We start from the raw sequence: 24324 nt of genomic DNA on the forward strand, positions 1-24324 counted from the left end.
AGTTTCAGGAAGCAGCTTACTTCCTCCTTCCAAGCAAGTTTCACCAAAAATAACAAAGAACAAACTTTCAGGCTGCATGTGATTTTTCAAGGCCTTCAGCTCCAAAATTTATTCTGTTAAAAGTTTTTTCCCTGTCATGATTAAAAAGGGTACTTATTGGCTTAGAATTCAGGTTATATTTCATTTAGGGTATCTTAAGCCTATTTAAGAGTTAAACTTTCATTGTATTAAAGCAAATCTTCCAAATAAGTCCAAAACACACACATCCTGTTTTGTTCTTGGTTCTGTGGGAAAAAAATACTAAGTAAAAACTATACTCTACAGACACTTATTTCCAGGAATAGCAGCTCAAAAAAAAAAAAAAATCAGGTAACCAACTCAAAGGGGAACATACTATTTCTTGACATCTGTGCGGTAGAAGCATCTTTTTTAAGAACAAACAAAAAAAAATTATTTTATTTGAAAGGCAGAGTTACAAAGATAGGGAAAGACAGAGAGAGATCTCCATCTGTTAGTTCACTCCCCAAATGGCTGCAATGGCTGAGGCTGGGCCATGAGCTTCATGTGGGCCTCCAACATGATGGGTACAGGGGCCCAAACACTTGGGCTATCTTCCACTGTTTTCTCAGGCACATTAGCAGGGAACTGGATTGGAAGTAGAACAGCAGGGACTCAAACTGGCACCCATATGGGTTGCCAGTGCTGCAGGAGGTGGCTTATTCGATACACAATGTTGGTCCCATGTAGAAAAACCTTAACCTCACTACATAAATTATTTAAATATTTAACATTCTTAATTTTTTAAGATTTATTTATTTGAAAGGTAGAGATGGGGGGGGGGAATTGGGGGTGAGAGCGGGGGCGGGGAGAGAGAGAGAGAATCATCCATCTGCTTGTTCACTCCCCAAATAGACACAATGACCCAGGCTAGGCCAGGCTCACCAGTACATGGAACTTTCTCTAGGATAGATCACATGCTAGGCCATAAAGCAAGTCTCAAAATATGCAAAAAATTAAAATCATACCATGCATCTTCTCTGAACACAATGAAATGAAACTGGAAATCAACTCAAGAATCTCTAGAACATATGCAAACATATAGAGACTGAACAAAATGCTCATTGGGTCATACGAGAAATCAAAAAACTGTTGAGGAACAGTTTCTTTTTTCATGCTCTGTTGAAATCTTTACTTAGTATAGAGTTAATCTTCTGTATATAAAGTTCATTGAAAATAGATTTTAGTAAAAAAAATAAGAATGGGAATAGGAGAGGGAGGAGGAAGAAAGATGGGAGAGTGGCTGGGAGGCCCAGGTACGATGGGAAGAATCACTATGTTCCTAAAGTTGTATTTATAAAAGACATGAAAAGTTTGTATACCTTAAATAAAAGGTTTCTAAGGGGACAAAAAAAGACACTCTAGACTTAAACAAAATGCAAATGATCATTATGGTAGGTGGCTGCTGGAAACATTAAAATTACCTTAAATTTGTAAGGCTTAAAAACTGTTGAAAGATTATAATTAAATCCAGGTATATAGTCATGACAAATTAAGACATTATAGGGCAGGCAACTGGCCTAACAGTTTAGATGCCAGTTGCGATGCCCCTGTCCTACACCAGAGTTACTGGGTTAAGTCCTGGTTCCACTCCCAATCCTAGCTTTCTGCTAATCTACAACCCAGGAGGCAGCGGTGATAGCTCAAGTAGTTGACGTCCCTCCACCCACATGGGAAAGACACGGATTGAGTTCCTGCTGCTGTCTTCTGCCCTCAGCCCAGGGCAGCTGCAAGCTTTTTGGGAGTGAAACAGTTGATGGGAGTTATCTGTCACTGTCTCTCTCTCTCTCTCTCTACCTCTCAAATATCTTTTTTTAAAAAAATATTAAGTGCGGCCGGTGCCGTGGCTCAATAGGCTAATCCTCCACCTTGCGGCGCCGGCACACCGGGTTCTAGTCCCGGTCGGGGCGCCGGATTCTGTCCCGGTTGCCCCTCTTCCAGGCCAGCTCTCTGCTGTGGCCAGGGAGTGCAGTGGAGGATGGCCCAGGTGCTTGGGCCCTGCACCCCATGGGAGACCAGGAAAAGCACCTGGATCCTGGCTCCTGCCATCGGATCAGCGCGGTGCGCCGGCTGCAGCGGCGGCCATTGGAGGGTGAACCAACGGCAAAGGAAGACCTCTCTCTCTCTGTCTCTCTCTCTCTCACTGTCCACTCTGCCTGTCAAAAAAAAAAAAATATTAAGTGCTAAAATTTATTACTTAAATGTATATTTTCATATTAAATTATTTTAAAATTTCTAAGCTCAAAACTAGTTCAAATATATTACTAAATTATTGAGAAAAGAAACAAAATCACAGCATATAATTTTCAAAATATAGTGTAGCCTTCAGATTGTAGTGTTTGGCAAAAGGCCAGGTGACATACTAAGAGCTCAAGAAATACAAATCCATGTGCTAAATCTCGGGAGGCTGGTTCGGCAGCCAGACAAAGCAATTCCACATAAATCTTTTCCAATGATCCCTTCTTTCACCACACAAGAACTCTAAGCCACAGAGGAATAATCTGTAAAACTAACTTCTAACCACAAGAAATGCTAAGGGAGTTAAGGCCATCAGAGCACAGAACAATTCCAAACAAGACACAACAAGCATGCTCCTGGCTATTCTAAGAAATCAAAAAGAGGCTGTTTTCTTCTTGAATTGTTTTGAAACAGGACAAAACATTCCCATTAGCCAACAAAAATGAAGGTGAGCATGCTTAAGACTTTGGAATGGGCAATGGGATATGGAGAGGACACACATCAAGGACCACATTCTTCAGTCCACCTAGACCAGAAAGCTTTTTCTTTTAACATTTTTTTAATAATTTTTTTCCATTCACCTCTGTTTGTCTGTATTTATTTATTTATTTGATAGGTAGAGATATAGACAGTGAGAGAGACAGAGAGAAAGGTCTTCCTGTTCACCCCCCAAATGGCCGCTATGGCCAGCGCTGCGCCAATCCGAAGCCAGGAGCCAGGTGCTTCCTCCTGGTCTCTCCATGCAGGTGCAGGGCCCAAGCACGTGGGCCATCCTCCACTGCCTTCCCAGGCCACAGCAGAGAGCTGGACTGGAAGAGGAGCAACCGGGACTAGAACCCAGCGCCCATATGGGATGCCGGTGCCACAGACAGAGGATTAACCAAGTGAGCCACCGTGCCAGCCCCTCTTTTAACATTTTATTTCAGAGTAGTTTTAAATGTACAAAACAAAAATTGTGAGGTAATTCTTCCCGGCCTTTTGGCTATGATCAGGTGTAAAAACTTTAAGGTAATATAAAAATAGTTCTCACATACTCTTTTTTTTTTTTTTTTTGACAGGCAGAGTGGACAGTGAGAAAGGTCTTCCTTCCGATGGTTCACCCCCCAAATGGCCGCTATGGCCAGCGCTGCGCCAATCCGAAGCCAGGAGCCAGGTGCTTCCTCCTGGTCTCTCCATGCAGGTGCAGGGCCCAAGCACTTGGGCCACCCTCCACTGCCTTCCCAGGCCACAGCAGAGAGCTGGACTGGAAGAGGAGTAACTGGGACAGAATCCGGTGCCCCAAGCAGGACTAGAACCTGGGGTGCCGGCACCACAGGTAGAGGATTAGCCAAGTAAGCCGCAACGCTGGCCCTCACATACTCTTCACTCCATCTTCCCCTACTATTAACATCTCATATTAGTATATTTGTCACAATTAATGAACCACACCCAACTTTCCTATTTCTTTTTATCCAAACTCTTTTTATCAACATTCTGTATTCAGATTGAGATTTTGTTTGTTTTTAATTTTAGCTCCCACATACAATGGAGAACATGTGGTATTAGTCTTTCAGTGTCTGGCTTATTTCACTCAACATGCTATCCTACATACAGTTCCATCCATTTGGCAACAAATGGCAGGATTTTATTATTTTCTATGATTCAATAAAATCCCATTGTGCATATATACCACATTTTCTTTACCCATTAATCTGATGATGAACACCTTAGTTGATTCCACATTTTGGCTATTGTGAACAGTGTTGCTATAAATGTGGTGAAGTAGGTAGCTCTTTGAAACAATGAATTGATGTCTTTTGGATATATACCCAGTAGTGGGATTGAAACATACAGCAGTTCTATTTCTAGTTTTTTAAAAAATCTGCATACTATTTCCCACAGGGGCTGCACTAATTTATATTCCCACCAGCAGTTTTTAAGAGTTCCCCTTCCTTCTCATCCTCACCAGCATTTGTTGCTCTCTGTTTTTTGGATAATAGCCACTCTGACAGGGCTGAAGTGTTAACTCATTGTGGTTTTGATTTACATTTCTCTGATGGCTAGCAATACAGAGCATTTTTCTTATATTTGTTGGCCATTTGTACTTTTTTTGAAAACTGTACATTCAGCTCTTTAGCCCATTTCGTAACAGGGCTGGTTGTTTTGTTGTTGCTGAGTATTTTGAGCAGCTGATATATTCTGGATATCAGCCCTTTGTTGGATAAGTAGCTTCCAACTATCTTCTCCCATCTGTCTCCTCACTCCACTGATTGTTTATGTTGCTGCAGAAGCTTCTGCTTTTGATATAATGCTCCTTTGGTTTTGCTTTTATTGATGATGCTTTGGAGTCTTAGCCAAGAAATCATCTACATCAATGTCTTGAAGTGCTTTCTCTATTTTTTCTTCGCGCAATTTCATCATTTCAGGTCTTACAATTTAGATCTTTGACCCATCTTGACTTAATTTTTGTATATGGTGAGAAGTAGGAACCTAATTTCATTCTTCTACATTTATATGTCCAGCTTTGCCAGGACCATTTATTGAAAAGACTATCCTGGGGGCCGGCGCCGCGGCTCACTAGGCTAATCCTCCACCTGTGGTGCTGGCACACCGGGTTCTAGTCCCAGTCGGGGCACCAGATTCTGTCCCAGTTGCCCCTCTTCCAGTCTAGCTCTCTGCTGTGGCCCGGGAAGGCAGTGGAGGATGGGCCAAATGCCTGGGCCCTGCACCCGCATGGGAGACCAGCAGAAGCACCTGTCTCTCTCTCTCACTGTGCACTCTGCCTGGAAAGACAGAAAGAAAGACAGAAAGAAAGACAGAAAGAAAGACAGAAAGACAGACAGGAAGGAAGGAAGGAAGGAAGGAAGGAAGGAAGGAAGGAAGGAAGGAAGGAAGGAAGGAAGGAAGGAAGGAAGGAAGAAAGAAAGAAAGAAAGAAAGAAAGAAAGAAAGAAAGAAAGAAAGAAAGAAAGAAAGAAAGAAAGAAAAAGAAAAGACTATCCTGGGGCCAGCGCTTAACAGGTTAAGCCCCACCCAGCGATGCCGACATCTCATATGGGCATCAGTGCATGTCCCATTTGCTCCATTTATGATCCAGCTCCCTGCTAAGTGCCTGTGAAAGCGGTGGAAGATGGGCCAAAGTCCTTGGGACCCTACACCCACATGGGAGACCCAGGTGAAGCTCTTGGCTCCTGGCTTCAACCTGGCTCAGCCCCAGACATTGTAGCCATTTGGGGAGTGAACCAGTAGATTGAAGATCTCTATCTCTCCCTCTCTCTGTAATTCTTCACAAATGAAATAAATTTTTTTAATTATTTTATTTATTTGAAAGAGCTACAGAGAGAGGGAGAGACAGAGAGGTCTTCCATCTGTTAGTTCACTCCCCAGACGGCTGCAACAGCCGGAGCTGCACCGATCTGAAGCCAGGAGCCAGGAGCTTCTTCCAGGTCTCCCACGCGGGTGCAGGGGCCCAAGGGCTTGGGCCATCTTCTACTGCTTTCCCAGGCCATAGCAGAGAGCTGGATCTGAAGAGGAGCAGCCAGGACCAGAACCGGTGCCCATATGGGATGCTGGCACTTCAGGCCAGGGTGTTAACCCACTGCACCACACTGCTGACCCCAATCATACTGTTTTAATTACACAGCTTTGTAGTATGCTTTGAAATCAGGTATCGTCCTCCAGCCCCCGCACCCCAACTCCCTCAGGATCATTTTGGCTATCTGGGTCTTTTGTAGTTTCATATGAATTTTAGGATTGTTTTTTCAAATTCTGTAAAAATTTTTGAAACATTTTGATAGGGATTGCCATTTTAATGACATTAAGAAATATTTTTTTTTAAATAAAGACTTACTTACTGACTTATTTATTTGAAAGTAACAGAATGGGGGGAGGGAGACGGAGATTGAGAGATCTTCCATTCACTAGGTTACTTTCCAATGCCAGCAACAGCCAGGTGTGGGCCAAGCCAAAGCCAGGAGCCAGGAACTTCCACATGGGTTGCAGGGACCCAAGTACTTGGGTCCTTCTCTGTCACACCAGCAGGAAGCTGGATTGGAATTAGAGCTGCTAATATTCAAACCAACACTCCAGTATGAAAGTAGTTTAGCTCACTGTACCAGAAGGCCCACCCATATTAAGGAATCTTTTGAGTTTCTTAGGCAAAGTAGTCAGGAAGCTGAAGCTGGTAGGTTCCCTTCACAGCCTGTGGCTCAGTGATGATTTAAAACCAATGATGAGTCTCCACATTAAACAAATGCTATTTCAGGAAATAAAAAGAGTCTCCTTACTCACTAACTTATAATCCTGAAATAGGACAAGGTCCATTTCAAGTTCACTGAGAATATTTCAATGATAGAAAAAAATCAAACCATTAAGGGTTAAAGATGCACTCCACCTCCAGTTTCAAAGAAAATACAAATAAATTTGGAACAGGGGGTTTAACAATAAAAATCTATAAAAATTATACCGGGAATTTTATTTGCATAATTCTTCAAAGCAACAGATAGGTGTTTTATTTATTTGGTTGGTTGACAAATAGTGATAGACTTCCATCTACTGGTTCATTCCCGAAATGACCACAATGGCCTGGGCAGAGCTGAACTAGGCCGGACAAATCTGAGAGCCAGAATTCAATCCAAGTCTCCAGGGGTGGCAGGAACCCAATTACTTGAACAATCACCAATGCTTCCCAGGGTCTGCATTAGCAGGAAGCTAGAATCAAGAACTGGAGGCAGGTATGGAATCCAAGCACTCCAGTATGGGGTGAGACATCATAACAATTGTCTAACTCAGCAGCTAGGTTTTAAAAGTGCCATTGTTAACTTTTTCAACATCTATCAATATTTTATCCCCTTCTATATGTCTCTATATTAAGTTATAGGATGTCTTTGTGCAAAAATTCCATAGCCTGTTTTACTTTCTCCTTTAAAATACATTATAATTATACCCATTGTTGTTATTAAACTAAGAAACCGTTCTTGGGGTCAGTGCTGTGGCATAGCTGGTAAAGCCACTGTAGTGCCAGCATCCTGTATGAGCGCCAGTTCGAGTCCCAGCTGCTCCTCTTTCAATCCAGCTCTCTGCTATGGCCTGGGAAGGCAGTAGAAGATGGCCCAACCAAGTCCTTGGGCCCCTATACTCGCGTGGGAATCCTGAAAGAAGATCCTGGTTCCTGGCTTCAGATCAGCCAGCTCCAGCTGTTGCAGCCAACTGGGGAGTGACCCAGTGGATGAAAACTTCTCTCTCTCTCTCTGCCTCTGCCTCTCTGTAACTCTACCTTTAAAAAGAAATCTTTAAGGCCGGCGCTGCAGCTTACATGGCTAATCCTCCGCCTGCGGCACTGGCACACAGGGTTCTAGTCCCACTTGGGGAGCCGGATTCTATCCCGGTTGCTCCTCTTCCAGTCCAGCTCTCTGCTGTGGCCCGGGAAGGCAGTGGAGGATGGCCCAAGTGCTTGGGCCCTGCACCTGCATGGGAGACCAGGAGGAAGCACCTGGCTCCTGGCTTTGGATCAGCGCAGTGCACCGGCCACAGGGGCCATTTCGGGGGTGAACCATTGGAAGGAAGACCTTTCTCTCTGTCTCTCTGTCTCTCTCACTGTCTAACTCTGCCTGTCAATAAATAAATAAATAAATAAATAAATCTTAAAAAAAAAAAAAGGAGAAGAAGAAAGAAACTTCCTATAACTACAGTGAAATTACTTCCCAGGCCTTGATTGTCAATAACCACTACCAAACTGTTAAATCCAAGGGCAACTTCTTACCACTGTCTAACTCTTTTACAGCATCTAATCCTCGTAACTACTTTGCAGCTTCTGAGAACTTGTTTCTTTGGTGCTCATGACTCAACACTCCCCCAGGTCTCCTTCTACCTCACAACTGTTCAGTTCAACTACCTTCACAAAATCTACTTCTTGGGGCTGGCACTGTAGCATAGTGGGTAAAGCAGCCATCACCTGACCTAACATGCTGCTGTGACTTTCCCATCTGTCTCCAGTCCTGGCCTCTTACAAACTCTTGATAAGCACTTCCAATTGAATACAGGACAGGTCCAAAAGAATCTTTCACCTAAAATGCCAAATGTACCAAACCCATCATCATGCAACATGGCCCCAACGTGTCCATCATCCTGTCACTCATGCATTCATCACATCCCTCCCTGCTCTGAGCACTTACCATGGGTCCAGGCGCTATGTTAAATGCCTCATAAACATCGACTTTTTCAATCTGCACAAGAGTGCAATGAAAAAGGTATTATCTCCATTTTGTAGATAAGAAGACTCAAATAGATTAGAAATTTTTCACATAGCTAATAAATGGTACAGCTAGGTGTGATTTCAAAGATCATGTTTTAAACAAATATAATATATTACCTCTTAACTGCTCAGGACTGAAACTTGTCTATACTTCCCCATAATTGGTCCTATAAGCTCCAGGTTCCTTCCAGTTGGCTTTGTCTTCTATTCTCACTGATAGGACCATACTTAATCTGGAGTACCACTTACCCTAACTTCTCATCTCCCATCTAACACATGGTACCTGACATAAGCCATGCTAATGCATCATGCCCTGACTGAATTGGTGAAGTGGGCACCATGGAGAACTCTCCTCAGTAACAGGAACAATTGCAGGGAGATTTAAGTTCCTGAGCAGCACCCAGTATCCAGGGCCAGAGGTATTCATGGTGCAAGTGCAACACCTACCTCCTAGTGGCAACAGCATTTTTCTTATGGCTCCCTGCTGCAGTGACCATTATACTTCAAGCTCCATAAACTCCACACCCAGCTTGTCAGCCATCATGATGATTCTGTGAACTACTCAGCATCCCTTTCCTAAAAAGTTCCCTTTTTGTCTTAAATCACTCAGTTTGTCCACCTCCAACCAAGCATCCTGACTGGCAATTCAATCAAGCTGACACTTCACTCATTTTAAAACATGCCCTTTCCTTTTCTGCCTCACACAGGCTTATCCACTATTTCTTCCATCATAACTATTCTCTGCCTACTCTAGTAAATAAAATCTGATCATTCAATGCCCAGTTCAAGTTCTATTTTTCACATAAATATAATAGCTAACACTGAATGAACACTTTCTTTTTTTTTTTTTTTTAAGATTTATTTATTTGTTTGACAGTCAGAGTTACAGATAAACAGAGTTAGAGAGAGACAGAGGTCTTCTATCTGCTGGTTCACTCTCCAAATGGTTGCAATGGCTAGAACTGGGCCGATTCAAAGCCAGGAGCCAGGAACTTCTTCTGGGTCTCCCATGCGGGTGCAGGGGCCCAAGCACTTGGGCCGTCTTCTACTGCTTTCCCAGGCCATAGTAGAGAGCTAGATCAGAAGCGGAATAGCCAAGACTCAAACCAGCACCCATAAGGGATGCCAGTAGCGTCAACCCCATGAATTAGCAATTTCAAAGGGCTAGGTACACATCTCATTTAACTGTCAGAAGAACCCGAGGAGATAATTAGTAGCATTACTTCTAATTTATAGTTGGAGAAACCACAGCAAAAAGAAATGTATGTAAACTGCCCAAGGTCACAAAGCCAGTGAACAGTGAGGAGTTCAGATTCCAAATCTAAGAAATCTGACTCCAGAGCCCTTTTCTTTTTTTTTAATTTTAATTTTTATTTATTTATTTATTTTTGACAGGCAGAGTGGACAGTGAGAGAGAGAGACAGAGAGAAAGGTCTTCCTTTTGCCGTTGGTTCACCCACCAATGGCCGCTGCGGCCGGTGCACTGCAGCCCGCGCACCCCACTGATCCGAAGGCAGGAGCCAGGTACTTATCCTGGTCTCCCATGGGGTGCAGGGCCCAAGCACTTGGGCCATTCTCCTCTGCACTCCCTGGCCACAGCAGAGAGCTGGCCTGGAAGAGGGGCAACCGGGACAGAATCCGGTGCCCCGACCGGGACTAGAACCCAGCGTGCCGGCGCCGCAAGGCGGAGGATTAGCCTAGTGAGCCGCGGCGCCGGCCTCAGAGCCCTTTTCTTAACCAGGGATCAATAAATTACAATCCACAGGCCAAATCTAGCCCATTATTCAAATCTGGCTCATCATCTTTTGGTTTTAGGGTTTAAGATTTATTTATTTATTTGAAAGGCAGAGTTACAGAAAGAGAAAGAGAGACAGAGAGAAATTTGGTTCACTCTCCAAATGGCCCTAACGGCCAGGGCTGGGCCAGGCCGAAGCCAGGATTCTGCAATTCTCTCTGGGTCCCCCATGTGAATGGCAGGGGCCCAGTAACTTGGTCCTTCTTCCACTGTGTTCCCAGGCACATTAGCAGCGAGCTGGATTGGAAGTGGAACAGCCAGGACTTGAACCAGCACCCACATGGGATGCTGGTACTACAGAGGGTGATTTAAACCTTCTGTGCCAGAATGCTAGCCCCTCACCATCTGTTTTTATACAGCCATCAACTAAAAACAACTTTTACATTAAATGGTTGGAAAATGGGGGGAGGGCACTAAAATAATATTTTGACCCACAAAAATCAAATGTGACATTCCTAAGTAAAAGTTCTGTTGAAACACACATACACTCCGTGGCTGTTCTCAGGCTACAACAGCAGAGCTGAGCAGCTCTGACAGGCAAGTTGGCCCTAGAAACCCACGAAGCTTCCAATACTTACTGGCTGGCCATCAAATGGAAAAGTTGAAGACTGCTTTTAACCATATATTAAACTGACTCTCTTTAAAATACTTCCCTGATTCCTGACCTCCCCACAGCTGGAATCATTTCTTCCTTTATCTGCGGTCTCATGGCATTTGCATCTCTCCTACAACAGGCAGTCTACTTTGTTTTGTATCACATTTTCTTTTCTCCTCAGCAGACTAGATTCCTTGAAGGCAGGAAGTAAGCTTTATCACTTTGCATTCTCTTTGACACCTTATTTATTGTTGGCAGTCAATAAATATTTGCTAATTTTCAATAAAATATTGCAATGAGAACATTTAAACTGACTTCAATTACTTCTCTAACATGAACATGAATCACAGAAACCACAGACTAGACTCAATATTGGCAGGATGGGTAAAAATAGGCACACTGAACCATTAATATTAGAAGTACAAATTGGTACAGGCTTTCTGAAAAGTGATTTTGTCTTGTTCATCTAATGTCTTGAAAGCATGCATTTCTTAGGACTCAAAATCCCATTGCTGGAAATTCCTATGGTAATAAGCAGACTAGTATATAAAAATGTATACAGTGATGATACTCACATGGGATAGGCATTTGGCACAGCTAAGGCTAGGATGCCACTTGAAATGCCAACATCCCAAATCAGAGTGCATATATTCTAATCCCAACTCCACTCCCAGTTCCAGCTTCTGCTGATGTGCACCATGGGAGGCAGCAAGTGGTAACTTAATTAGTTGGATCCTTGCCATACACAAGGGAGACCTGTACTGAGTTTCTACCTCCCAGGCATTTAGGGAGTGAACTCGTGGATGGAAGCTCTCTCTGTATATCTGTCTCTCTCTCTCTATCTCTACCTATCAAGTAAGTAAAATAAGTAATAGATAAAAATTTTAAGATATTATTTTTCAAAAAAAAGATTTATTTATTTATTTGAAAGGTAAAGTTACAGGGACAAAGATTTTCCATCTGCTGGTTCACTCCCCAAATGGCCCCAACAGCCAGGGCTGGGCCAGGCTGAATTAAGGAGCCAAGAGCTTCTTCCAGGTCTCCCACGTGGGTGCAGGAGCCAAAGCACTTGAGCCATTTTCCACTACTTTCCTAGGCATATTAGCAGGGAGCTGGATTGGAAGTGTAGCATCAGGACTCAAACTGGCACCAAACGGGGATACCAGCATTGCAGGTGGTAGCTTAACATGCTACATCATGATGCTGGCCCCTAAAGGGTATTATTCTTAAAAAAAATAGTAGTCATAGGAGTTAACACACTTACCGAGTACATATTATCTGCCCTGCACTGAACTAAGTCTTCCTTTTCTTTTTTTTTTTTTTTAATTTGAAAGAGAAAGAGAAACAGATGGACAGAAAGAGAGTTCTACTGCTGGTTCACTCCCCAAATGCCCCAAACAGCCTGGGCTAAATAAAGCCTGCAGCCAGGAACACAATCCAAGTCTCCCAAATAGGTGGCAGAGACCCAATTATTTGGGCCATCCCCACAGCCTCCCAGGGTCTGCATTAGTAGGAAGCTGCTTTCAGGAGCCAGAACTGGGACTCAAACCCACATATTCTGATGTGGGATAAAGATATCTCTTTTTTTTTTTCTTTTTTGACAGATAGAGTTAGACAGTGAGAGAGAGACAGAGAGAAAGGTCTTCCTTCTGTTGGTTCACCCCCAAAATGGCCGCCACGGCTGGAGCTACACTGATCTGAAGCCAACAGCCAGGAGCCTCCACCGGGTCTCCCATGTGGGTGCAGAGGCCCAAGCACCCGAGCCATCCTCCACTGCCTTCCCAGGCCACAGCAGTGAGCTGGACTGGAAGAGGAGCAACCGGTACTAGAACGGGTGCCCATATGGGATGCCAGTGCTGCAGGTGGAGGATTAACCAAGTGAGCCATGGTGCCGGCCCCAGGGACATAGATATCTTAAACTGCTAAGCTCCTAAAAGACTTATTTTGTAAATGAGAGGATTACAGTTGATTTTAACTTTGTACATTATTAGTCTTTTATAAATTCCCTACTGCAAGAAGCATGTATTACATGTATGACTTTTTAGGGCAGTAAGATAACATAAATCCTCCTCCAATTTTTCTTCCCCTTGAAAGTTCAGGGAAAGTAATCTAGAACAAAACAAGCAGATGTCCTTTTTCTTTTACTTTGAAAAGTACAGAAAGTTACTTTGAAAAGTACAGAAAGTGGTGAAAGTACAGAAAGTGGTGATCCTGGATTTTGAAACAAAAAGTTATTTAGCCACACTAAACAGCCTTAAGAATAACACTCTGAACACATGTGTTTCCCATACAGCACCACTCTGCCAGTTCTCATGGTTTACCAATCCACAGCAGACAGAAAATTATGTTGACTGGTATCAGACAAAAAGCCTTTATATATGAGGATGGAATCCTCTGTAATCACAGCAATTTAAAGAGGAAGAGTCCTCCTCTGCCAACCTCTAAGGGTACTCTATGCCCCCAGATGACTATAAATTTAGGGTTCTTTTTGATACAAGCTGTTTTGCCTCTGATCCTAAAACACAAGTCAAGTATCTTCTTTCATATCTACACCAAATTAACACAAATACTTCTAAGCCAATGTGTTAAATACTAAGATGGCAATAAAAAAAAACTCCCCAAAGTCATACCTTACCTCTTCTGGAACAATAATTAATGGATACTTGTCTTCAGATAAAAAGTTAAAAATAACCCATACTTTAAATGCATCTTCTTCTGTAATGAGCAGGGGACTCTTTGTGAGGTTTTTTTTGACACAGAGAGTCCAACACATCCGATTGAATTCAATCTTGTCAAAGTTATCTTGGACCTAAAAAGGAATGAGAAACAAGTTCAGTGAACCAGTCCAAAATAAGCAGCATATAAGTCAAGTAAAATAGAAAGACAAGGCCTCATTAAGGGTTACATTTTAATTAACTCCATTAGCCAGCAGCCATATCTTACATATGTACTCTAGATACAACACTTCCACAGCTCAAGTAAGAATGCTGTATTTAGCCCGACACTGAAGCTTCTATCTGTCCATACCACCTATTTGGCACATAAAATACTAATCTGTCAAATGGTTATTGTTTCATGTGCACACATTATGTTCCTAAATATAGATTACCAATCCTAGTACATACAAGGAACTGAGGTCAATTCGTCAGCATAGGTCACATGCAGATACCTTCATCATTCCCTATATGGTCAGATACCTTCTTTTGAGAAAAAGCATTTAACTAAAACTTTTTAAAAAAAATATTTATTTATTTGAAAGGTAAAATTACAGAGAAGCAGAAGCAGAGAGAGTCTCCCGTCTGCTGGTTCACTCCCCAAATGGCTAAATGGCCAGAGCTGGGCTGATCCAAAGCCAGGAGCCAGGAGCTTCTTCCGGGTCCCCCACACGGGTGCAGGGGCCCAAGCACTTGGGCTATCCTCCACTGCTTTCCCAGGCCACAGCAGACCGGCGCCCATATTGGATATCGGCGCCACAGGCGGAGGATTAACCAAGTGAGCCACGGTGCTAGCCCGGTCTATGCTCTTACAATGTTCTGAGTTCATTACAGAAAACAGACACAGAAATAGATAATCTTGATATTACAGTGTTTCATTCAATAGAGCTTTTTATTCACTCAACAAATTAAGAAATTTAGACAGTAATTATCATTTGCCAGAAACAGCATGAAGAAACACAACATAATACTACCTCATATCTCCAAGGAACATTCCCAGTGTTACACAGCATAGGGTGACTGTAGTTCACAATAACCTATTACATATTTTATGAGCAAATAAGAAAGAAGCTCTAAGGCTCCAATCATAAAGTAATGTTGATTGCTCTGACTCAATCAGTACACTTTATATAATGTACTGTAGCCCATAACTATGTCCAATTATTGTTAATTTACAATTTTTTAAATATGTATGTATGTGTATCACGTGAAAAATACTATAACAGAAATTAGAGGCCGGCGCCGCGGCTCACTAGGCTAATCCTCCGCCTAGCGGCGCCGGCACACCGGGTTCTAGTCCCGGTCGGGGCACCGGATTCTGTCCCGGTTGCCCCTCTTCCAGGCCAGCTCTCTGCTGTGGCCCGGGAGTGCAGTGGAGGATGGCCCAAGTGCTTGGGCCCTGCACCCCATGGGAGACCAGGATAAGTACCTGGCTCCTGCTATCGGATCAGCATGGTGAGCCAGCCGCAGCGCGCCGGCCACTGGAAGGTGAACCAACAGCAAAGGAAGACCTTTCTCTCTGTCTCTCTCTCTCACTGTCCACTCTGCCTGTCGAAAGAAAGAAAGAAAGAAAGAGAGAGAAAGAGAGAGAGAGAGAGAGAGAGGGAGGGAGGGAGGGAGAAAAAAAAAAGAAAGAAAAGAAATTAGAGATGGGGCCGGCGCTGTGGCACAGTGGGTTAATGCCCTGGCCTGAGGCGCCAGCATCCTATATGGGCGCTAGTTCTAGTCCCGGCTGCTCCTCTTCAGATCCAGCTCTCTGCTATGGCCTGGGAAAGCAGTAAAAGATGGCCCAAGTCCTTGGGCCCCTGAACCTACGTGGGAGACCCGGAAGAAGCTCCTGGCTCCTGGCTTCGGATCGGCACAGCTCTGGCCGTTGTGGCCATGTGGGGAGTGAACCAGCGGATGGAAGACCTCCCTCTCCCCCTCTCTCTGCCTCTCCTCTCTCTGTGTAACTCTGACTTTCAAATAAATAAAATAAATCTTTAAAAAAAAAAAGAAATTAGGATTCTCTGGGAACACTGAGGAGCTAACACAATCTTGAAATAAAGGAGAATTTTTTTTTAAACGATGTATTTATTTTTTTGAAAGTCAGAGTTACAGAGAGAGGGAATGCAAAGGGATCTTCTATCAGCTGGTTCACTCCCCAATATTTATTTATTTGTTTGTTTGAAAGGCAGAATTACAGAGAGGCAGAAGCAGAAAGAGAGGTCTTCCATCTGTTGTTTTACTCCCCAAATGGCCAATGGAGCCCAGCCAATCCAAAACCAGGAACCAGGAGCTTCTTCCAGGTCTCCCACATGGGTTCAGGGACTCTAGGCCTTGGACTATCTTTCACTGGTTTCCCAGGCGCATCAATAGGGAGCTGCATGGCAAGTGGAGCACCCGGGACTTGAAACAGTGCCCACATGGGATGTTGGCACTGCAGGCGGCAGCTTTACCTGCTATGACACAGCATCCACCCCTCTGTCTCTGTTGTGGTCTCTTTCTGTCTCTCTGCATTTCAAATAAATATAAATAAACACAACATTTTTTTTAAAGGATCAAATTGATCAAGAATAGGATAAAGGATGTTCTATGTAGAACACAATGTAAGAAAGCCCAGAGTGGAGACAACCAAGGTATGAAACTTTGATGTGAATAGGCACTGGGTGCTAGAGGGTAGAACAAGTCAAGGGTCTTCATCAGTGTACATTAACAGAAAACACCTTGGATCCCTTTAATCAGAAAAGGAATTTATTGAGAAAACAATGGGTAACAAAACAGATCCAACACAAGGGCTGGAAAATTGAGCCCCTGAGAGTAGGCTGGCACCAAGGTAAGGTATACAGCCAGAACTGCAGCTGAGATCCCTCAGGAACAGTCTGGTGAGAGATACCACTTCCAATGTAAACAGGAAGACACCACCGTTACCACTGTCCTTGATAGTCTGTCACTTACTGCAGATTCAGAATCCTATTGGCTGGGCCTGGGTCACATTTCTGTGCTCTAGTTGTCAAGGAGCAATGAAAATATGTATCTGAACTTTTCCTTTCTCAGTATGAGATAGATCCTGTTCCCCACCAATACCTTGTGGAATTTCTGAAACATTCGAAGAGTTCAGATACCAGATTGATTAAAAAAAAAAAAAAAAGGCAAATGTCCACTTCATGGAACACAATGAAAGATGAGGCTAGACAAGTAAGTGGAGACCAGATCATGAAGGGCCTTATCATTCATAATAAGGAGTTAGGACTTTATCTGTACTGAAAGACATAATCTTCATTTCCAAAGCCATATTCTGAGACAGTATAGAAAATGTGCCAGAGTGGACAGTAGGAAGCAGGACAATATGAGCAAAGTATTTAGTTTGGGAGATAGAGGAATTACGTACACTGCAGGAAGAAGTTTCTCCTGATTTCTAACTAGAAATTATGGTTGGCAAACAAGTCTCCCCAAAGTAGGAAGATGCCCTTTGTGCTCTGCCTTCCGTATCTTCTCAGTCTGGCACCATTTCCCACCCCCATCACATACGATGGATTCCATGGAGGGCCAGCTGAAGCAGCAATTGCTGTTGCCTTTCTTCCTTCCTTCCTTTCTTCCTATTTTTTAATTTTTCTTGGCAGGGGTTGAGGAGGTTGGTGTGGGGAGAAGTTAACGCCATTTACTGAAGACTTACTATACACGAGGCATTATATATGCAGTTTCTCACTGAAATGTTATATTTGCGCTATAAGGTTAATTATCACACTTCCTTTACACACTAGAAAACAGAGGTTCAGAAAAATTTAGTATTTTTGCCAAGTTAACATTACTGATAATATCAAGAACAGAGTTTAAACTAAAGTTCCAGGGGTTCACATTGTGGTATAGCGGGTAAAGCCACTGCCTGCAATGCTGGCATCCCATATGGGCACCAGTTTGAGTTCCAGCTATTCCAGTTCCCTGCTCAAGGCCTGGGAGGGGCCAGCTCCATGGCGCAGTAGGTTAATCCCCCACCTGCGGCGCCGGCATCACATATAGGTGCCGGTTCTAGTCCCGGCTGCTCCTCTTCCAATCCAGCTCTCTGCTGTGGCCTGGAAAAGCAGTGCAGGATGGCTCAAGTGCTTGGGCCCCTGCACCCGCATGGGAAACCAGGAAGAAGCACCTGGCTCCTGGCTTCGGATCGGCATAGCTCTGGTCATTGCGGCTAATTGGGGAGTGAACCAATGGAAGGAAGATCTTTCTCTCTCTCTCTCTCTCTATAACTCTACTTCTCAAATAAATACATAAAAATCTTACAAAAAAAAAGGGGGGGGGGCCTGGGAAAAGCAGCAAAAGATGGCCCAAGTACTTGGGTATCCTGCCACCCACAAGGGAGGATGAGGCAACTGGCTTCACCCTGGAACAGCCTTGGCCATTGTGAAACAGCATATGGAAAACCTCTCTCTCTTCTTTCTCTCTCTCTAACGCTGATTTTCAAATAAATAAATAATCTTTAAAAGAAATGAATAAACTAAAGCTCCGATGCCAGTTACACTATGCCAAACTGCCTGTAGAGCTCAGTCAATAAACACAAGGTATTCCTTGTGTTGGAGGACATCTATGCAGAACTAGTTTCAAAGGCCACCACCAACAACTCTGTCTGCCCACACCCCAAATACTAAGTCCCACAGGGGAAACGAAATACACATGAAAGCATACAGCCTTGCTCTGAGGAACAAGAAGTGATTCTTTGTGGATTATGTGGTGAATCATAGGACACCTAAGGGGGAGTGGCTAGATATATGGTTAGAAAAGCCAACAAAAGACCAAATCACAAAAGGCTTTTTATAATTTTAAGAAAAAATCTATAGGAAATCACCATTAGAGGGGTTTAGGATAAAAAACAAGCAGGTCAGTGTGGCCCAGATGTGTACTTTGCAGGAAAAATAGTATTTGAGGTGAACCTTAAAGTATATGAAAGACTACAAGAAAAGGTATTCCAAAGCACAGGAAAAGAATCTGCATGAGCACGGGCACAGCAGCAGTAGTGTATCAACCGTGTCTGGAGAATGGAGATAGCCGAGGTGGGCTGACAGGGGTACAACAAAGATGGTCGACCAAACACAGGAGGCAAGTTGAAGTCGGATTTACACTATACTTCAGAATTGATTTTATTTAATATAAGAGGAAACCAACAAAGTTCTTTGAGTAAAGAGTTACAATTAGCCCTATGTTTCAGAAAAAGTATACACCATAGATTTCATTAGACAGAATAATAATTATGCAAGGTAGATTTCAGTAGATAAAAAGGTGCAGAAAGAAAAATAAAGGATATCAGAAGATTACTACTACGATACTACCAGGTAAAGGTATTAAGAGTCTCAACTAGGGTATGAAAAAGAATGGACAGAAGGGATGGGTATATAACAAAGGGGATTTTGGTGACTAGGTACCTACATCGTGGTACTCACAAAACAAGGAAGAGAGACAAAGTGTTCAGTTATATGTATCTTCAACCTGAAGTTCTGGTAAGACATTTTGATGGAGATGTCTAAGACAATCAAACAAGGAAAGTGTAACCTAAAAGGGGCAGATGTGTAGATCAACTGCATACCAAAGATTACTGCAGCCATGATGATCAATGAGATCACTGAGAATGAACATAAAACAAGAGACAAAAACAAAAAAGGCAAGCAAAAGAAACAAACAGAACTTCAATGGATAGTCACATTTACAAAGCCAGAAGAGGAAGAGAAATCACGATGAAAGAGCAGTAAAAGTATAGAAGAATCTCAAACAAATGAAAATTTGAGTGAGTTAAGATTAAGGTTTGGTCAACAGTGACAAACGCTACAGAGAGATCAAGGAAAAGGATTTTTTTAAAAAGACCACTGACTGCAATGCAGTGGTCACTGTTTACCTGTAAGACAGACAAGAAATCTTGATAAAAGATTGGAATGGATCAGAAACAAAGCAAATTCTTCATAATGTTTCCTGTGTGAACAGGAAACAAGTAGCAGTTCTTTGATCCATGTATCCTACCTAATTTTAATAAATTATCTATTTAGCTTCTTTCTTCTCTGAATTCTAATCTACTTTTGTTTCTTTGGTTTAATCATGATCAAAGGCACCAGTATATTAAAACTTTTTAAAAGTTCAATAATAGGTTACATTTTTTAATAATTTTTTTAGACAGGTAGAGTTATAGACAGTGAGAGGGAGAGACAGAGAGAAAAGTCTTCCTTCCATTGATTCACCCCCCAAATGGCCATTACAGCCCACGCTGTGCAGATCCAAAGCCAGGAGCCAGGTGCTTCTTCCTGGTCTCCCATGCAGGTGCAGGGCCCAAGCACTTGGGCCATCCTCCACTGCTTTCCCAGGCCACAGCAGAGAGCTGGACTGGAAGAGGAGCAACCGGGGATAAGAACCCAGCGCCCATATGGGAAGCCGGCGCTGCAGGTGGAGGATTAACCAAGTGAGCCACGGCGCCGGCCCCAGGTTACATTTAAAAAGGCCACAGTGGAACAAAACAAGAATGTCCCTCTTGCCACTTCTACTCAATGTAGTATATAGCACTGCAGTCCTAGCCAGAGCAATCAGGCAAGAAATAGAAAAAGTATCCAAATTGGAAAGGAAGAAGTTCAATTATCTCCGTTTGAGATGATACAATATTGTATGTACAAAGTCCTAAAGATTACACCCAAAACACTGTTAGAACTCTTAAAGAATTCAGCAAAGTCAATACACAAACATCAGCTACATTCCAACACACCCCAATGAGCAATCTAAAAAGGAGATTAAAAATACAATCCCATTTCAAAACCTTTAAAAAAATACAATACTTAGGAATTAACTTAACCAAAAAGGTCAAAGACTCGTACAATGTAAACTACAAAACACTGCTGAAAAAAATTATAGAAGATACAAATAAACGAAAAGTCACCCCATGTTCATGGATTAGAAAATTTAATATTGTTAAGGAGTAGGAATTTGGCACAGCAGTTAAGACACTGCTTGGGGTGCCCTCATCCTTTTGGATTATCTGGGTTTAGCTCTCAGCTGTAGACCCAATTGCAGCTTCCTGCTAATGTACACCCTGGGAAGTATCGATAATGACTCAAGTACTTGGGTGCTTGCTACCCATGTGGGAGACCCAGACTGAATTCCAAGTTCCTGGCTTCTGTCTGGCCCAGCCCGGGGTGCTGAAGGAATTTGGAGAGTGAACCAAATAATATTCTGTGCGCTCGCTCGCTCTCTCTCTCGATCTCTTTCTCATCCTGTGTGTGTGTGTGCACGCGTACACACAAGCATCTGTCTTCCAAATAAAAAAAGTAAAAACTATCCAAAGCAATCCACAGATTCTATGCAATCACTGGCAAAATTCCAATGACATTTTTTGCAGAAAAAAAAAAAAATTCTTTTCTTTTTTTTTTTTTTTGGACAGGCAGAGTGGACAGTGAGAGAGTGAGAGAGTGAGACAGAGAGAAAGGTCTTCCTTTTGCTGTTGGTTCACCCTCCAATGGCCGCCGCAGCCGGCGTGCTGCGGCCAGCGCACCACACTGATCCGATGGCAGGAGCCAGGTACTTATCCTGGTCTCCCATGGGGTGCAGGGCCACAGCAGAGAGCTAGACTGGAAGAGGGGCAACCAGGACAGAATCCGGCACCCCAACTGGGACTAGAACCCAGTGTGCCAGTGCCGCAAGGCGGAGGATTAGCCTAGTGAGCCATGGCACCGGCCTAACAAAAAATATCTTAAGATTCATATGGAATCTCAAAGGACCCTGAATAGCCTTAACAATATTCAGAAAGAAAAATAAAGCTTTTCCTGACTTCAAAACTAAGGTAATCAAAACAGTATGGTACTGTTTTGTACAATGTCATACCTATAAACCAATATACCATAATAGAGAACCCAGAAATAAACCTTCATGTAAATGGTTAAAGGACCTTCAACAAAGGTGCCAAGAATACACAATAGGAAAAGGATTGTCTCTTCAACAATGATATTAGGAAAACTTGACATCACATGGAATAGAATGAAAATATACCCTTACCTAATACCATATATAAAATTTAACTCAAAATGGATCACACACCTAAATGTAGAACCTAAACTATAAAACACCTAGAAGAAAATATAGAAGGAGAGCTTTATGACATTGGACTGGCAATGATTTCCTGGATATAACATTAAAAACCATAGGTAAGAAAAGCAAAAACATACAAATGGAACTACATCAAATTTCAAAATTCTTTACAGCACAGGAAATAACAAAGTAGAAAAGGAAACATACAGAATAGAAGAAAATATTTGTAAGCTATATAAAAGATAAATGATTAATACATAAAAGAACTCCTAAAACTCAATTAAAAAAAAAATTTTTAGATGAGCACGGGGGCCGGCGCCATGGCTCACTTGGTTAATCCTCCGCCTGCTGCACTGGCATCCCATATGGGTGCTGGGTTCCAGTCCCGGTTGCTCCTCTTCCAGTCCAGCTCTCTGCTGTGGCCTGGGAAGGCAATGGAGGATGGCTCAGGTGCTTGGGCCCCTGCACCCACATGAAAGACCAGGAGGAAGCACCTGGCTCCTAGCTTCAGATTGGTGTAGTTCTGGCCATAGTGGCCATTTGGGGGATGAACCAACGGAAGGAAGACCTTTCTCTCTGTCTCTCTCACTGTCTATCTGTCAAATTAAAAAAAAAGGCTCATGGAAAATGAGTAACATAAAATAAAAAAGATGAGCAAAGGATTAACATAGACTTGTCTTCAAATAAGATACACAAATAACAGCATATGAAAAAAACTCTTCCATCACTAATCATCAGAGAAATGGAAATCACAGCACAATGAGTTGCACTCTCATATGTGTGAAGATGGCCATTACAAACAAACAAAAAAAAAAACACACAGAAAATAAACAAGTGTTGGATGTGGAGAAACTGGAACACTTATATACTGCTGGTGGGATTATAAAATGGTATAGCTGCTATGGAAAACAGTATGTAGATTCCTTAAAAATTTTTAAATGGAACTACTACATGACCCAGAAATTCTACTTCTTGGTATACATCCAAAAGAACTGAAAACAGGACCTGGAGAAGATTTAACATACCCATGTTCACTGCAGAAGTATTCTGTTATTAATAGACATAATGTGTAAGCAACCTAAATGTCCATCAAAGGAGCAATGGATAAAGAAAATGTGTGAGAGAAAGTTTGTGTGTGTGTGTTTGAGAGACAGAGAGAGAGAGAAGAAAGGAAAAGAAGGGGGAGGAGAGGAGAGGAGGGGAACAAAGAGTATGGACTTAAGAAAGAGGGAAATCCTGTCATATGCATGAATGCATCTTGAAGACATTATGTTAAGTGAAATAAACTAATCACAAAAGACAAGCATGATTCTACTTACAAGGAATCTATAAAGTAATGAAACTCATTAAAACAGACGGCACAGTGGTGGTTGCCAGGGGCTGGTCAAAGGAGGAAGAGAGCATCATTCAATAGCCAGTTTCAGTGTAAGCAATACAGAAAAATTCTAGAAATCTGTAGTATAAAATATGCATGTAATTAAAAATACTGTAAGGTACTTTCCCAGGCACATTAGCAGAGTAGCTGAGACTCAAACTGGCACTCTGATATGGGATCTGGCTTTGCAGGCAGCAACTTAACCTGCTGTACTACAACATCGGCCCAAAAATAAGAACTTTTCACATCCACTATAATGGCTGCAGGATGACAGCGCAAGGGGAGAAGGAAGTATCTATCAACCAATGAATGGGTAAATAAAATGAAGTATATCAACACAATGAAATATTTAGCCATTAAAAATGAACAAAATGGGCCGGTGCCGCGGCTCAACAGGCTAATCCTCCACCTAGCGGCTCTGGCACACCGGGTTCTAGTCCCTGTCAGGGCGCCGGATTCTGTCCCGGTTGCCCCTCTTCCAGGCCAGCTCTCTGCTGTGGCCCGGGAGTGCAGTGGAGGATGGCCCAAGTGCTTGGGCCCTGCACCCACATGGGAGAACAGGAGAAGCACCTGGCTCCTGCCTTCAGATCAGCACGGTGCGCCGGCCGCAGTGCGCCAGCCACGGCGGCCATTGGAGGGTGAACTAACGGCAAAGGAAGACCTTTCTCTCTGTCTCTCTCTATCTCACTGTCCACTCTGCCTGTCAAAAAAAATTTTTTTTTTTTTAAAATGAACAAAGTACTGACACAACATGAATGAATCTTGAAAATATTTAAGTCAACTGAAATAAGTCAGGTACAAAAGACTACGTATTATGATTCCATTACCAGGAAATGTTTAGAATAGGTAAATCCATAGAGATAGAAAGTAGGGTGGTAGCTGTCAGGAGACAGGGGAAATGGAGAATTGAGACTGCTATGAAGTGTTTGTCTAAAGTTGTGGGGGAGGGAAATGTGACTATAATATGTATGGGACTGTTTTATGAGGGAGTGATGAAGATATCCTAAAATTGACAGTGGTGATGGTTACACAAAACAGGGATGATAAAATTTGATAAGAATGATAGCTATTTGATAGTATACGTTTTGAAATAGTAGATTTTCTAAATGAAAGATCCTGGTGAACAAGACCCCAGCAGAAGGAACAGGCCATCAAGGAGAGAGGCGCCTTTCTCTGAAGGGAGGAAGGAACCTCCACTGTGATACAGCCTTGACAAAACAAGTTCAGAGTCGGTGAACTCAAGGGGCTTCCATAGCCTAGACAGCTCATAACAAGAGTCTCGGGTGATTGC

General features: G+C 42.8%; 1 protein-coding gene across 1 annotated transcript in view; it reads right to left on the reverse strand.

Annotated features, from left to right (window-relative positions):
- SWAP70 (switching B cell complex subunit SWAP70) overlaps positions 1–24324 on the reverse strand; it is a 101684-nt gene that overhangs the window by 35316 nt on the left and 42044 nt on the right. The window contains exon 3 of the mRNA XM_002708808.5: positions 13552–13725. Within this exon, the coding sequence (XP_002708854.2) occupies positions 13552–13725 (174 nt within the window). The remainder of the gene's footprint in view (positions 1–13551; positions 13726–24324) is intronic.

Source organism: Oryctolagus cuniculus, chromosome 1, assembly GCF_964237555.1.
Source record: "Oryctolagus cuniculus chromosome 1, mOryCun1.1, whole genome shotgun sequence".
Taxonomy (NCBI): Eukaryota; Metazoa; Chordata; class Mammalia; order Lagomorpha; family Leporidae; genus Oryctolagus; species Oryctolagus cuniculus.